This window comes from Typopeltis vanoorti, chromosome 4 (genome assembly GCF_054136105.1).
Source record: "Typopeltis vanoorti isolate ZY-2024b chromosome 4, IOZ_Tvanoo_1.0, whole genome shotgun sequence".
In the NCBI taxonomy this organism is placed as follows: Eukaryota; Metazoa; Arthropoda; class Arachnida; order Uropygi; family Thelyphonidae; genus Typopeltis; species Typopeltis vanoorti.
The window spans coordinates 88,098,774-88,111,762 of record NC_143552.1 but is presented as its reverse complement, the minus strand read 5'-3'; the positions used below and the strand labels follow the sequence as shown (position 1 = coordinate 88,111,762).

Below are 12,989 nucleotides of genomic sequence, written 5' to 3'. Positions count from 1 at the left end.
TCCTCTGGGTCGTTTTCTTCGCCCATTCTGTTTAAGTGACCATACCACCTGAGATTAGCTCTGCTAATGCATTCCTGGATGCCGATGATGTCAAGTTCTTTCCTAATGTCCTCATTTTTAATATGATATTGCCATTGAATCCATCTGTTCACACCTATAATCTTTCTCAGGACTCTCATATCTGCAGTCTCTAGTCTTTGGTCAAGTGTTTTACTTCTGACCCAGCTCTCAGATCCGTAAGTTAAAACTAGTTTGAACACTGTCTTGTATACAGCTAATTTAGTGTTCCGACTAATTTCTCTCTTATTCCATATGAATTTATTCAATTGACTTCCTACTATACCAGCTTTGTTGATTCTGTTGTCTATTTCCATATTTAATTTACCATCTTCAGTAAAAATCGTGCCTAAGTAGCTGAAATGTTTTACTTGTTCGACAGGTTCCCCGTTCACAACACAATTGACATTTTCAACAATTCTACCTATTTTCATTGTCTTTGTCTTTTTAATGCTGACCTTCATACCATATCTATTACAACAGTTATTCAGTTTAGTCAGAGAATCCTGCAGACTAGTAGTGGATTTATTTAGAAGTATAACATCATCCGCATAAAGCAAAGAGCTGACATTAACATCTCCAATTTTGATATCATGTTTAATACCACTTTCCTTCATAATGTGATCCATATAGATAATGAATAACAGAGGGAATAATGTACATCCTTGTCTCACACCAGATTTAAATGAAACCATCTTCCTGTACTTCCTTCAATTCTAACTGCCAACTTACAACTCAAATACAGACTAAGTATTGCTTGATATAATGTTTATACAGCAATCCCTCGATTAATGCGCCCCCAATTGATATGTTTTCAATTAGTGCATCATTTTTTTTTTTGATACTCAAATTCGATTAGTGCACCTATATACATCTTAAAAATAAATGTTACAGATTTTAAAAATTTTTGATCTATACATTTTGTATGGCTAACTATTTAAAAAATCACTCACCAGGATGAAATAATTTAGTTACTGATTTGAAACATTTTACAAAGTTATTTTTAATGGCATACTACACTATTTCCATGTACACGAAATTTACCAAATTTACCACCAAAATTTATGTCGTCTGCTTTACATACATTTTGCTGATCATATCTCGTGCAATTGTTTTTCTTACTTTTTTATTTTAAATAATTTTTCTAATCTTTAATCATGAGTAAAAGAATTAGTGAGCAAAAAATAGAAGTGTGAATATGATTCGAAAAGTAATCTGATTGGAAGAAAAACTTGAAATAATAAAGAAAAATGAACAAGGTGAGTCCAGAGCAAAGATAAGACAAGAACACAAAAATGGGTGAATCCACTGCTGAATACAAAGAGAAAGGTAAGGCTGCATCAAGTTCATCATGCATGCACTCGAAATCAAAGTACTATAATGATTGTATTAGAGAGACTTCTTTTTACATGGATCAAAGATTGTAACCGAAAATGGATCCTGCTAAACACCGGCCTTATTAAATCAAAAGCATTAAACCTCTTTGCAACCTTGAAAGAAAGAGCTATCAATGATGGAAAAGAAAAAAAATTCCACGCTAGTGCTGGGTGATTTGAGCATTTCAAAAAGAGAAATAGCCTACATAATGTTCTAATCACAGGAGAAGCTACAAGTGCAGATAAGGCGGTATCCAGAGATTTTGAAGAAAATTGCGTAAGAAGGAGACTATTGTAATCAACAAATATTTAATGTCGATGAAACTGGCCTTTTTTTGAAGCGAATGCCTTCCAAGACTTTTCTGGCCAAATTAGAGAAATCTCAGCCTGGTTATAAAGTCGCAAAGTTGAATGAAATTACTGCTAGCAATATGCGAGCCATTTGAAAGCACATTCTTCCACATTGTGCAAATGATTTTAGAGGCTTTTCAAATGAATTTAAGTTAATTACATCTCATTCTGAGAAGTTGAGTGATTCCGACCTGCTAAATTTAGATACACAGAAGATCCTGAAGAATATGAAGAAACTTTAATCACTGACAAGTCCAAAGAGGTTTCACAGAAACAATTTGAAAATAGTTTTCGTGCAATCAAAGTTTTTAAGCAGCAATGCTTAGAAACTGACCCTGGTGAAGAGAGAAGCAGTAAAATTTGCAGAAGAGGCAATAGGGCCATACCGTCAGTTGTGTGAAAAAAAAGAAACAGAATGCCCGCCAAACTACGTTAGCTCAATTCTTTGTTAAGAAGCAGAATAATAAATTTATATTCTGAATATGTTTTATTGTCTTTCAGCTTCATGGTTTTCCTTTAACTAGGCCCTGAGACATACCCCAATTCTTTTACTAAAAAAAAAAAAAAATTAAGGATCAAAAAAGAAATCTGAGGAATGAATTATACATTTTCCCATAGGTTATTATATTCGATTAGTGCGTTTTCGATTAATGTGCCTGTTTTAAAGAATGCATTAGGCGCACTAATCGAGGGATTGCTGTATTGAAAACGAAATGTAAAGCTTCATTCAGTCATTTTGTTTGTATATCTATTTCTCAGTTACAAATGCTTCTGTTTTGAAAATTTTTAAACATTTTGGCTGAAATTTTATTTTATGAATTTTTATTATTATTATGAATTTGCATATACAAATTTTGCACAAAAGCCCACCTTTCCCAGTATTATGTTCTATATATTTACTCATAGATATCAATCAAGATTACTGTAAAACATTTTCTGTTTCTCTCAGAATGTGAAAGATATACTTCATTACTACATAGGAAATTGAATGAGCACATTTGCTGGTCTAATTGACCAAACTGATAGTGGTTTTTCCCTCAGTTTATGGTTTTGAGTCCCATTCTGGTGGATATTTTTGAATGTCTTTAGGTTGTAGATTATTTTCATCACTAGTGTGACCACCTCATCCTGCTCAGTTTAAATCTGATAGGATTAGAAATAGTTACCTATTTGATCTTTAGAGCAGGGTTTTCAGATTTTCTAACCCTTATCCTGCCCATTCTACATAATGCACTACTATAGCTTTACAACCTTTTTGTAAACTGGATTGACAGTGCAAAGCAAACTACAACAGTCTTAATGTTATTTATAGAAATGAAAAGTATGAGCACTTCATGAATATTTTCTATATGTATGGTAAATCTTCCAAATAAGCTGTAATGAACAATTCTTAAATGTGTGGAGGAGGTCACCTGGGAAAATGGAAACAAGTGTTTATAACATTATTTATGGGAATTATTGTTGTTGTTGTTTGTATAGATTTGTTCCTGGAGAAGTTGATAAGGAGATAGACTCTTGTACATGACATCCATACAGTGAGTGTTGATAAGTGACCTGTCTCCTTGTCATAATCTGGCCTTAAAAGTACCTTCCACATAGCACTGCATGTAGGAGGCATAGTATGTGTTCTCAGGATGAGAAGCTTCCTGACTCATTACTGACAGGTTTGGGGCCTGTATCAAGAATCTTCCTGACTTGCTGGTTTTGCCAGAGCCCTTTTGTGGAAACATGCCATGCCACAAGGTCATTTGATGCCTGAAGTGATTAAAAAATATTCAGTGTTTGATCTTTAGAATAGGATTTTCAGATTATGAGATCCAATCCTCAAAATTAGAGGTCTGGAGTGGCTTGAAAGAAGGTAGAAAATACCATGTTTGATCTGTAGTGCAGTGTTTTTATCAATGATTATCTGAACCTTAGTCTTTTTAAGCAGGTTCTCAATGTTTCGTGGGTGGGATCACAATAAAATAAAAATAAATTCATTGATAAGAATGAAATGTAGGTCTTTACTTACCAGTGAGTGAATGTCACATTGTTCTTCTGACTGTGCTATGATGCTAGTGATATGGAGTGGCATGCTCTTTTGCCAGCTTGCTTGGCTGTGTGCTAAATGGTTGCTTTGCGAATGTCATTGTCATGTGCATGTGTGATCACCACCTTGCTTATTTGGAAGCCTGTAGTAACTTGAAAGTTCCATGTTTGGTCTCAGTAGCAGAATTTCCAGATTATCATTAAGGTTACCTTAGTCCTAATATTAATATACTAAGGATAACAGCTTTTAATTGGTGTGATTTACATAAAAATACTTTCATCCTAGCTTCATTTTCTGTCGTATTATTGCATTAATTTATTGGTTATCTGACTAATAATTCCTATAATAATGTATCTGTGTGTAATATATAGATATATCCCAGAAACACTTATTTACTTATTTTTGTATGTTTATTTTTATTTTTAATCTTTACAAGACTGAATTGGAAAAATATTGTCAAGAACATCCTGAATATAAGCCAGATCCTGTTAAAGGTGTACTTAACAAAGCAGAAGAAAGATTGGTTGATCGCTATGATGGAAAACCAGAACGCCCTCCCAAGTGTGTATTGAGATTTATATGTTGTATGTTGTTTATAGTTCAACTGTGCAAACATGATTTTATTTAGCTACTATTGTATTTATTAATTTAGACTGTATCTTTAATTGTTTCAAACCAGCTATCATATCAAAAACAGTATGACTTCAAAGAGAAAATTTGAAGTCATACTGTGGTTTGTTTTTATTTAATAAATAATAAATTTTGTTTCCTTTGATGTGGTTTGTGTATTCATAAACATACTGCCCTAAGGAACTCTACAATTTTGCAAGATGATTTTCTTAAGATCATTGTTAATTGGTTTAAATTTACCATCAATGCACGATAATACTTCACATGAAAGAATAAATTTTTCAAATAGATAGAAAGAACAGCCATAAGCAGTCTTATTTCACCACTTTTGGCTGATTATTTTATGGAACATCTGGAAAACCAACTTTATCTGGCTCCATTTCATGGATGATATTTTTGCATCATAGTCCTATTCTTAATCAGAACCAATTAAGTTTTTGGACAAAATAATTACTTAATACATCCACATCAATTTCCCTGTTGAATGTGAGTCCAACAATAGGTTTTCTCTCTGAATATCTTAATAATCTGTAAAGCTACAGGCATTATCCATCCTTACTTGGTGTTTATCCAGTGCCCTATTCTTGCTAACTTTGGTACTTTGGACAGACTGGCCATCTGCTAAGATCAGAATCTAAGAACACCAAGACTATATTAGATTTTTATAATCATAGGGTTCTAACCTTCCCTCTCCTGACATAGACACTAGACAGAGTTCATTGGAATTAAAACCACAATTTTGCACTACTTTTGATTGAAATTTGATCATCTATTCCTTGAAACTTCTGCACCATCATCCAAATCTTAATCAATCAGACTGTATGCCTATCTCAAAGTTTTGGGAAGTAATCACCATTAAGCTGGTTATAATTTTTTTTTTTTAATTTTTATTTATGTATTTATTATTGTTGTGTTATTAGAATATTATTATATAATTAATTAATTTTGAATGACAGAACTATACTTGGTTCCCTGGAACTCGAATAGTGCTTTCTCCTTTTCACTCAGTTATGACAGAGACACGAGGAAGTATACTATGTGGCTCATCCTCGTTTTTCATAATTTGAATGTTGAAACCAGTGTTTTGCATTTCTTCCTGAATAATGCCCATGTTATGTTGAGCAAAATATACAGGAGTTGATAGTAAATTTTTTCCCTTACATGTGATACCATTTTTTTTAATATATTACTATATTTCAAGTAATTACCCATATCTGTGAGATAGACATAATTGTATTGCTATTAAAATTTGGTTGTGAAGTAATTCATATAGTTTTTGAATATCTCACATGTAAAAGAATTGCAGCGAAGCAATATCGGTTGGTTCCATTTAATCATATAGTCTATTAAGTTGGATTCTCTTTGCTAAAGAAAGCAAATGTAAGTTGTTTGTTCTCTTCTTATTTCAGCAGTATTTCAAATCCATAATACTTCAGGATACAAGAACAAGAAAGTGAATAATTGATGCACACAGATTGGGGGGGAGCATGAATGAATGAATGAATGAAGTTTCTCCTTTAGCATGTCCATGTGGGGGGAGGGAGGGGGCAATCAACTCTCTCGTCACGAACCTAATCATCTGGCAAAGTGAGCAGAATTATCACAGCACCCAGCAATTTCATTCCTGCATGTTGTGTGATGCACCACTTTTGGAGTGGTTTCTTCAATTGTAGCTAATCCTGCATAGTGGGGGGGGGGGGGGAATAATGTATTAAAAAACAATAATTAAAGAGAATGATATATTTGATTATTACTTACTATACTTGATTTACTAAAAGATGTAATGAATAACAGATATAAAGAAGAGAAAGAATAGACATGTCAATAAAAATACTTTCAGTACTGTAAAATTTATTATGAATAATTTACATCTGTGATATTATATGTCTTCTTGTGTTATTAGTATGGAATGAAGAATACGTGATCCTAAAAACTCTAGACTTGCATATTTGCATTTATGATGGGCATAATTAAAAAAATTTTTAAAAAATCTTATAAATAGATGGAAAGGGATTTGTTCATAAAATATAAATCACTAACCAATGAGAAACAATTGCATACATTACTAGCTCAGGGAATAACTATAGCAAGGGACTTATCCTATGATATAATAATGTTGATCAGTTGATTTGTGTGGGTCAGGCAGGATTACATCTGGGTTGACGGAGGAACAAATCATCTTGTGCAATTTATTGTGCTTCTTATGTGTATTTCTTTTTTTTATATATTTCACTTCATTTCACTTTCAATTTTTACTCCCTACATGTATACTGTCCAAAGATTAGCAATGTCCATATATAGTGAACAACATGCCCTCCCCAGCAGCCACTCTACTGCAGATGCAAGAAAAACAAGTAGTTTTATTTTATCACTGAATAAGGTACAGAGACATTTGCATTCTGTATAATATATTTGTCAACAAATAGTGTGATTAGAGACAATTGGGATAAAAATGGCATTATCTAATGAAACACGTCCACTCCTACAGAAACTGCATAATCTCAAGAACATCATTTGCTGTTCTTGAGATTATGCGTTTGTGTTTGGTAGTTAGATACTGCCAAAACACAGTATCTAACTAAAAACCATTTGACTAAATTTTCAGTTACATTAAATAAGTGTTTGTTCAATTACATTTCAAATTTTTGATGTCATTGAGACAGATCACAGATGCTAACTTCAAATTAAATTCTACCGAATGAGTTACAACTAACATGTAGTGTAAATTTTGTGTAAGTGACCCGCCCGATACGTGAATGTCATTCACGTATCGGGCGGGTCACTTACACAAACAGTAATGAGAAGTCCCATGGGTACAATAAACGTTCAAAACACTTCCTAACATGAACATGTTTATTTAGTAAGGATTCAGATGCTTCTCTCTCTCTCTCTCTCTCTCTCTCTCTCTCTCTCTCTGACGATAAAAATGTGGTGATAAGTATTTGATTCAGTAAGGATATATACAGTTTTATTCAGAAATAAAATTCATCCTTATCAGGATAGCAGGTGCAACTGGAGATTGCTTTACCACTAGTCAAGGCACAAGACAAGGGGACCCAATATCACCAATCATCTTCATCACACATCTGGGAAGAATACTAGATAAGATAAAAGAAGAAGGTGGAGGCATTTCAATAAATAGCATGAGAATAAACCACCTCTGCTTTGCAGATGACATCGTCCTGATTGAAGAAGATGCAGCAAGGCTGGAACCGACATTGCGAACACTTTACACAGAAGGAAAAAGATATGGACTAAATGTCAACTTTTAAAAAACTAAAACAATGATATTTGGACAACAGGAGTTACTGAACAGAGTTACCATAGACAGATTTCAACTGGAAAATATGTAGCACTTCACATATCTTGGATGCCACATGACGCATGACTTGGACCCCAAAAATTAGAATAGCCAGAGCAACAACTATTTTAAAAGCCATGGACAAAATATGGAAGAGCCGAGCTATAAAAGATGCAAACTAAACTGTGCATTGTAGAAACCTGTATCTTCAGCAGCATGCTCTATGGATGTGAGACATGGGTACTCCTGAGAGATTCTGAAAGAAGGATATTAGCATTTGAGAGGAAGTGCTATAGAAAGATCTTGAGAATAAGTTGGATCCAGAAAGTGAACAATGAGGAAATCTACAGACGAATACAACCAGAAGAAAACCTGATCCAGAAAATAATCAAAAGGAAACTACTTCTCTTTGGCCATATATGTAGAATGAATGATGAGAGGAAAATAAAAATGCTGCTGTTTGGGATGATTGAAGGAAAGAACAAAAAAGGAAGACCAAACAGAGAATGGGGCGATGACACTGTCAAATGGTGCGGAAACTCTATACACAAACTGAGTCATCTTGCACAAAATAGAATGCAATGGAAGAATCATATCAAGATGGCATCAGACACCTATGGGCATTGGTCCCATGGTTGTTGTTGATGATGATGATGATAGAAATGCCATTCATGAAGGGAATGGATGTGTAAAGATGCCATCAGATATAGTTTGTATCAGGAAATATCATTATTTTTTGAACTAGGATCGACGACTGGCCAGCTTAATCATCTTTTGATTATCAGGTTGATTCAAATATGCAAACATATTATCCTATGCAAGTAGATTTTTCATAAAGAAAGTTTTTTTATTAGCTATAAACATATTAGCTCCTTGTTCATCAGTGAATTTTATACATTTCTAAATATAATCAGTTTTTTTGTGAGAATGATTGAGACCTATTTTCTGAAGACAACCACACAGCAAAAATATATGTCACACTAGTACCAATACTAGGTTGAGGAAAAATGTGAATGAATGGCTACTGTTCAAGATGGATGATATATAAATTTCTAATTTAATGTATAGAGGAAATACCATATTATCTTTATTTTGCATGAAAAAATTTTCACTGTGTTTGGTGATGATCATCCTTATCAAATTCCTGATGACAGTGATCCCAGATATGATATTACTGCTTGATTAAGTTTACATTATTAATAACTTCCTGCCAACAATTTTCACCAAATTAGCCTTACTTTTTATGATGTCAGTGCAGTCATTCTGACAAGTAAGCTACTCATGTCACAGAGTGTTACATTTTAGTCTTCTACAGTTAATTATTCATCAAACATCTATTTTGATAATCTTTCCTCTCTTATTCTGTTTAAGTGGCCTTACCACATTATGCTAGCTTTGCTCATACATTATTGAATGCTATCAGGTGTCAAGTTCTTTCCTGAGGCTTTTATTTTTCATGTGATTCTGCCATTGATGCCATCTATTCACTCGCTTGATTTATCTCAAAACTCTTGTGGGTGTGTGGGTGGGTGGGTGTGGGTGTGTACACACACACACACGCCAATGGCTTCAATGGCAAAATCATATTCAAATGAAGATATTAGAAAGAACTTGACATTGTTAGCATTCAAGAATGTGCCAGCAGAGCTAATCTAAGGTGGTATGGCAGCCACTTAAATAAAATGGGTGAGGAAAGGTTAGCAAAACAGGTGTTTTTGAAGTAGAGTTTTTTTTACAAATATCAGAATTTAATTCATTAAATCTCCATTAAGGACATTAGATCAATCTAATTAAAAAAATTAAAAGTCTTGATTCATTCATTCATTTCGTATATGGTGATTCAATGGCTGTGAGCCCTTTTACAGGGAGGTATGACACCACCTCAATCCCCCTTTTTTTATCCAGGTTCAGGAACACATTATTGTCAATTCAGACCTATGGCTGGAGGGATTGTCTTAAGTATTCCTGACTGTATTCATGTGTGTTCACGGGGCCAGTTTGCCTGCTTGCGGGATGAAAACCACCAGATAACTGGGGGTTTTCATCCCGCATTTAATTACTGGGGGGTAAACCCTGCTGTCCAGGCCCAAAACCGGCTAACTTAGCTATGGCTGAGGAAGATCCTTAAGCTCCTCACGTCCGTCGTTGATGAGAATTGAACCTAGGACACTCCTTTCCCCAGGCATATGGTTGTGAAGTGCATAGCCCTTAGGCTAACCGTGCGGACAAAAGTCATGATGCAAAGCTGCTTTGAATTTATGGACTTCCTAAGTTACAGAAAATGAGGACATTCTGTGCAACAGTATACTCAGTCACATGATCTGATCTTTGACTTGTCTTTGCAAAATAATTTACTTTTTAAACAATATTAAAAAACCTTTTCATTACATAAAATGTTCAAGTATTTAATTACATTAAATTAATTCATATTATGAGCTGTGAAAATAAGCTTAGCACAATACTATATTACAGTTGTAAGAATAAAATGTATAGATTATTATTATTATTATTAACTGAGCATATCCACAGAATCCAGGACTCATTGCAGGAGACCAACACTAACCAATTTATAATTATACTGTCATTGCCCCCTCCCTCTCGCACATTGCACCGAGATTCACTGTGGGAGGTCCAAACTATTGTTATTCATACAATATCTATCATATTTCTCCTTAAAATGATTCACTGACAACAACCTTAGGCAGCCTATTCCATTCATTCACCACCCTCATAGCAAAAAAATCTAAACTTTATATCCCTATGAACAATACTTTTCCTCAACTTTCAATGATGACCTGTTCTTTCTATTTCTGTCATATATTGAAAAATTTTTCCCACATCTATTCCATAGAAACCTTTTAGTAGACCATATGTTTCTATCATACTACTCTCTTATGTTTATCAGCTAATTTTTGTAAAAAATTTTCACAAATCTTCAATCTATCCTCATACAAAGAATTCCACATACCTAAAACCATCTTGGTCACCCACTTTTTAATTCTCTCTGCCACATCGTTATTCACAAGAAACTCTGGCAACCACATTTAAGCACAGTAGTCAAGATGGGGGCATATTGCATTAGAGAGAGAGAGATCCCAATAATTTCTTTCCCTCTACTAATCATCATGTTTTTAAGCATCCAAGTGATCTGTTGTACTATTCTGCCTGTTTTTGCAGTATGCAAAAACAGGTAGAATAAATTTATGTTCCATGCCAACCATGATCCACAAATCCCTCCTTCATCATTTTCCAGAAGTTAATTTTGAATTAAAAAGATATCTATCTATATATTAATTGAGATCTTTTCAATTGAAAGTGCATAACTACATTTTGCCATATTGAAAGCAAAGCCATTATCCTTTGCCCATCATCTTATTCAAGTAACCTTGAAGGATTTTTATATCTCTTGTATTTATTATTGCCCTTCCCAACTTAGCATCATCTAGAAACTGAATATCACTTATTAACTTATCTCCAATATCATTAATGTAGATATTAAACAGCATTAGACCAAGAAGAGAGTCTTGGGGCACACCACTGGTCACCTAGTTAATCCTTGATTCTGCTACATCACAAAACTCTGTGATGTCTGTCTGACAGCCATTGATCCCATTCACTGCGGTCATCATAATCATCATCATCAATTTCCTGATATGTACCCTCAAGGGGTGTTCAGACTGCTATTACAGCACTACATGATTAAGTTTACGTTATTATTATTAATCACCTATCCACAATTGTCTCTCAAATTAGTCTGTTACTTGTCAGCACTCTAATATTATCATATTTAACATTTCATTCTTTTAAGGCACCTCTGACTGAATCAGTCCATCTTGGTCTTCCTCTGGGTCTCCTTCCTGCCATCTTGACATCAAAAACACCTGTTTTTGCTAACTTTTCCTCACCCATTTTATTTAAGTGGCCACCACTTTAGATTAGCTCTGCTGGCACATTCTTGAATGTTAACAATGTCAAGTTCTTTCTAATATCTTCATTTTAATATGATTTTGCCATTGAAGCCATTGGTTCACTCCCTAAGTTTTCTCAGAACTCTTATATCTGTAGTCTCTAGTGTTTGATTAAGTGCTTTATTTCTAATCCAACTCTCAGATCCAAAACTTAAAACTGGTTCAAATCTGGTTGAATACTGCTACTTTGCTCTTTTAGCTAATTTCTCTCTTATTCCACTTAAATTTATTTAACTGACTTCCCACCACACATCTGCGTTGCTTAATCTGTTGTCTATTTCATTTAATTTGATCTTCACTAAAAAGTTGTGCCTAAATAGTTGAAATATTTTACTTGTTTAGGCACAGCTTTTCAGTGAAGATGACAAATCAAATGGAAATAGACAACAGAATAAACAAAGTAACAGTATACAACACAGATTATTCAAAGAGTTGGATTAAAAATAAAGCACTTGATCAAGATATAAGAATATAAGATATAAGAATTCTGAGAAAACTATTTTTTTCCCCTCTCCAGCCAATTTCCAAGCTAGTTGATATTTTTGTCTGGCAAGTATGGTTTCTTCTTCCTCCTTGAAACTCAAGTTTTAACCCCACAACTCATAAAATTGTTTGAAGAACTATTTCCGGCAAAACTGTTACTTAGGGTTAAGAATCACAGGATGGTAGCAGTTATCTGGCTGTACTTTCATCCTATCATCATCATCATCAAATTCCTGCCACGTACCCTCAAGGGGTGTACAGGATATGACAGTACTACATGAAAAAATTACATCATTACTAACTTCCTATCTACAATTTTCCTCCAAATCAGTCTGTTACTTGTCAAGACTCCAACATTATCAGATCTTATATTTCTATCATCTAAGGCACTTTGTACCGTATCAATCCACCTATATCTTGGTCTTCCTCTGGGTCGTTTTCCTGCCAACCTGGCAGAGAACACTTGTTTTGCTAATCTTTCCTCTCCCATTCTATTTAAGTGACCATACCACCTGAAATTAGCTCTGCTAACGCATTCCTGGATGCTGACAATGTCAAGTTCTTTCCTAATATCCTCATTTTTAATATGATATTACCATTGATGCCATCTGTTCACGATCTAATCTTTCTCAGGACTCTCATATCTGCAGTCTCTAGTCTTTGGTCAAGTGTTTTACTTCTGACCCAGCTCTCAGATCCATAAGTTAAAACTGGTTTCAACACTGTCTTGTATACAGCTAATTTAGTGTTCCGACTAATTTCTCTCTTATTCCATATGAATTTATTCAATT

The 12,989-nt window shown here is 34.1% G+C and overlaps 1 protein-coding gene across 4 annotated transcripts in view; it reads left to right on the top strand.

Moving 5' to 3' along the window:
* The window catches only part of LOC150107481 (nucleolar transcription factor 1-A-like), a 554,391-nt gene that overhangs the window by 339,462 nt on the left and 201,940 nt on the right, over nucleotides 1-12,989 (top strand). For all 4 annotated transcript variants that reach the window (XM_090391894.1, XM_090391895.1, XM_090391896.1 and 1 more), the window contains exon 9: nucleotides 4,253-4,377. In XM_090391894.1, coding sequence (XP_090248020.1) covers nucleotides 4,253-4,377 — 125 coding nt within the window. The remainder of the gene's footprint in view (nucleotides 1-4,252; nucleotides 4,378-12,989) is intronic.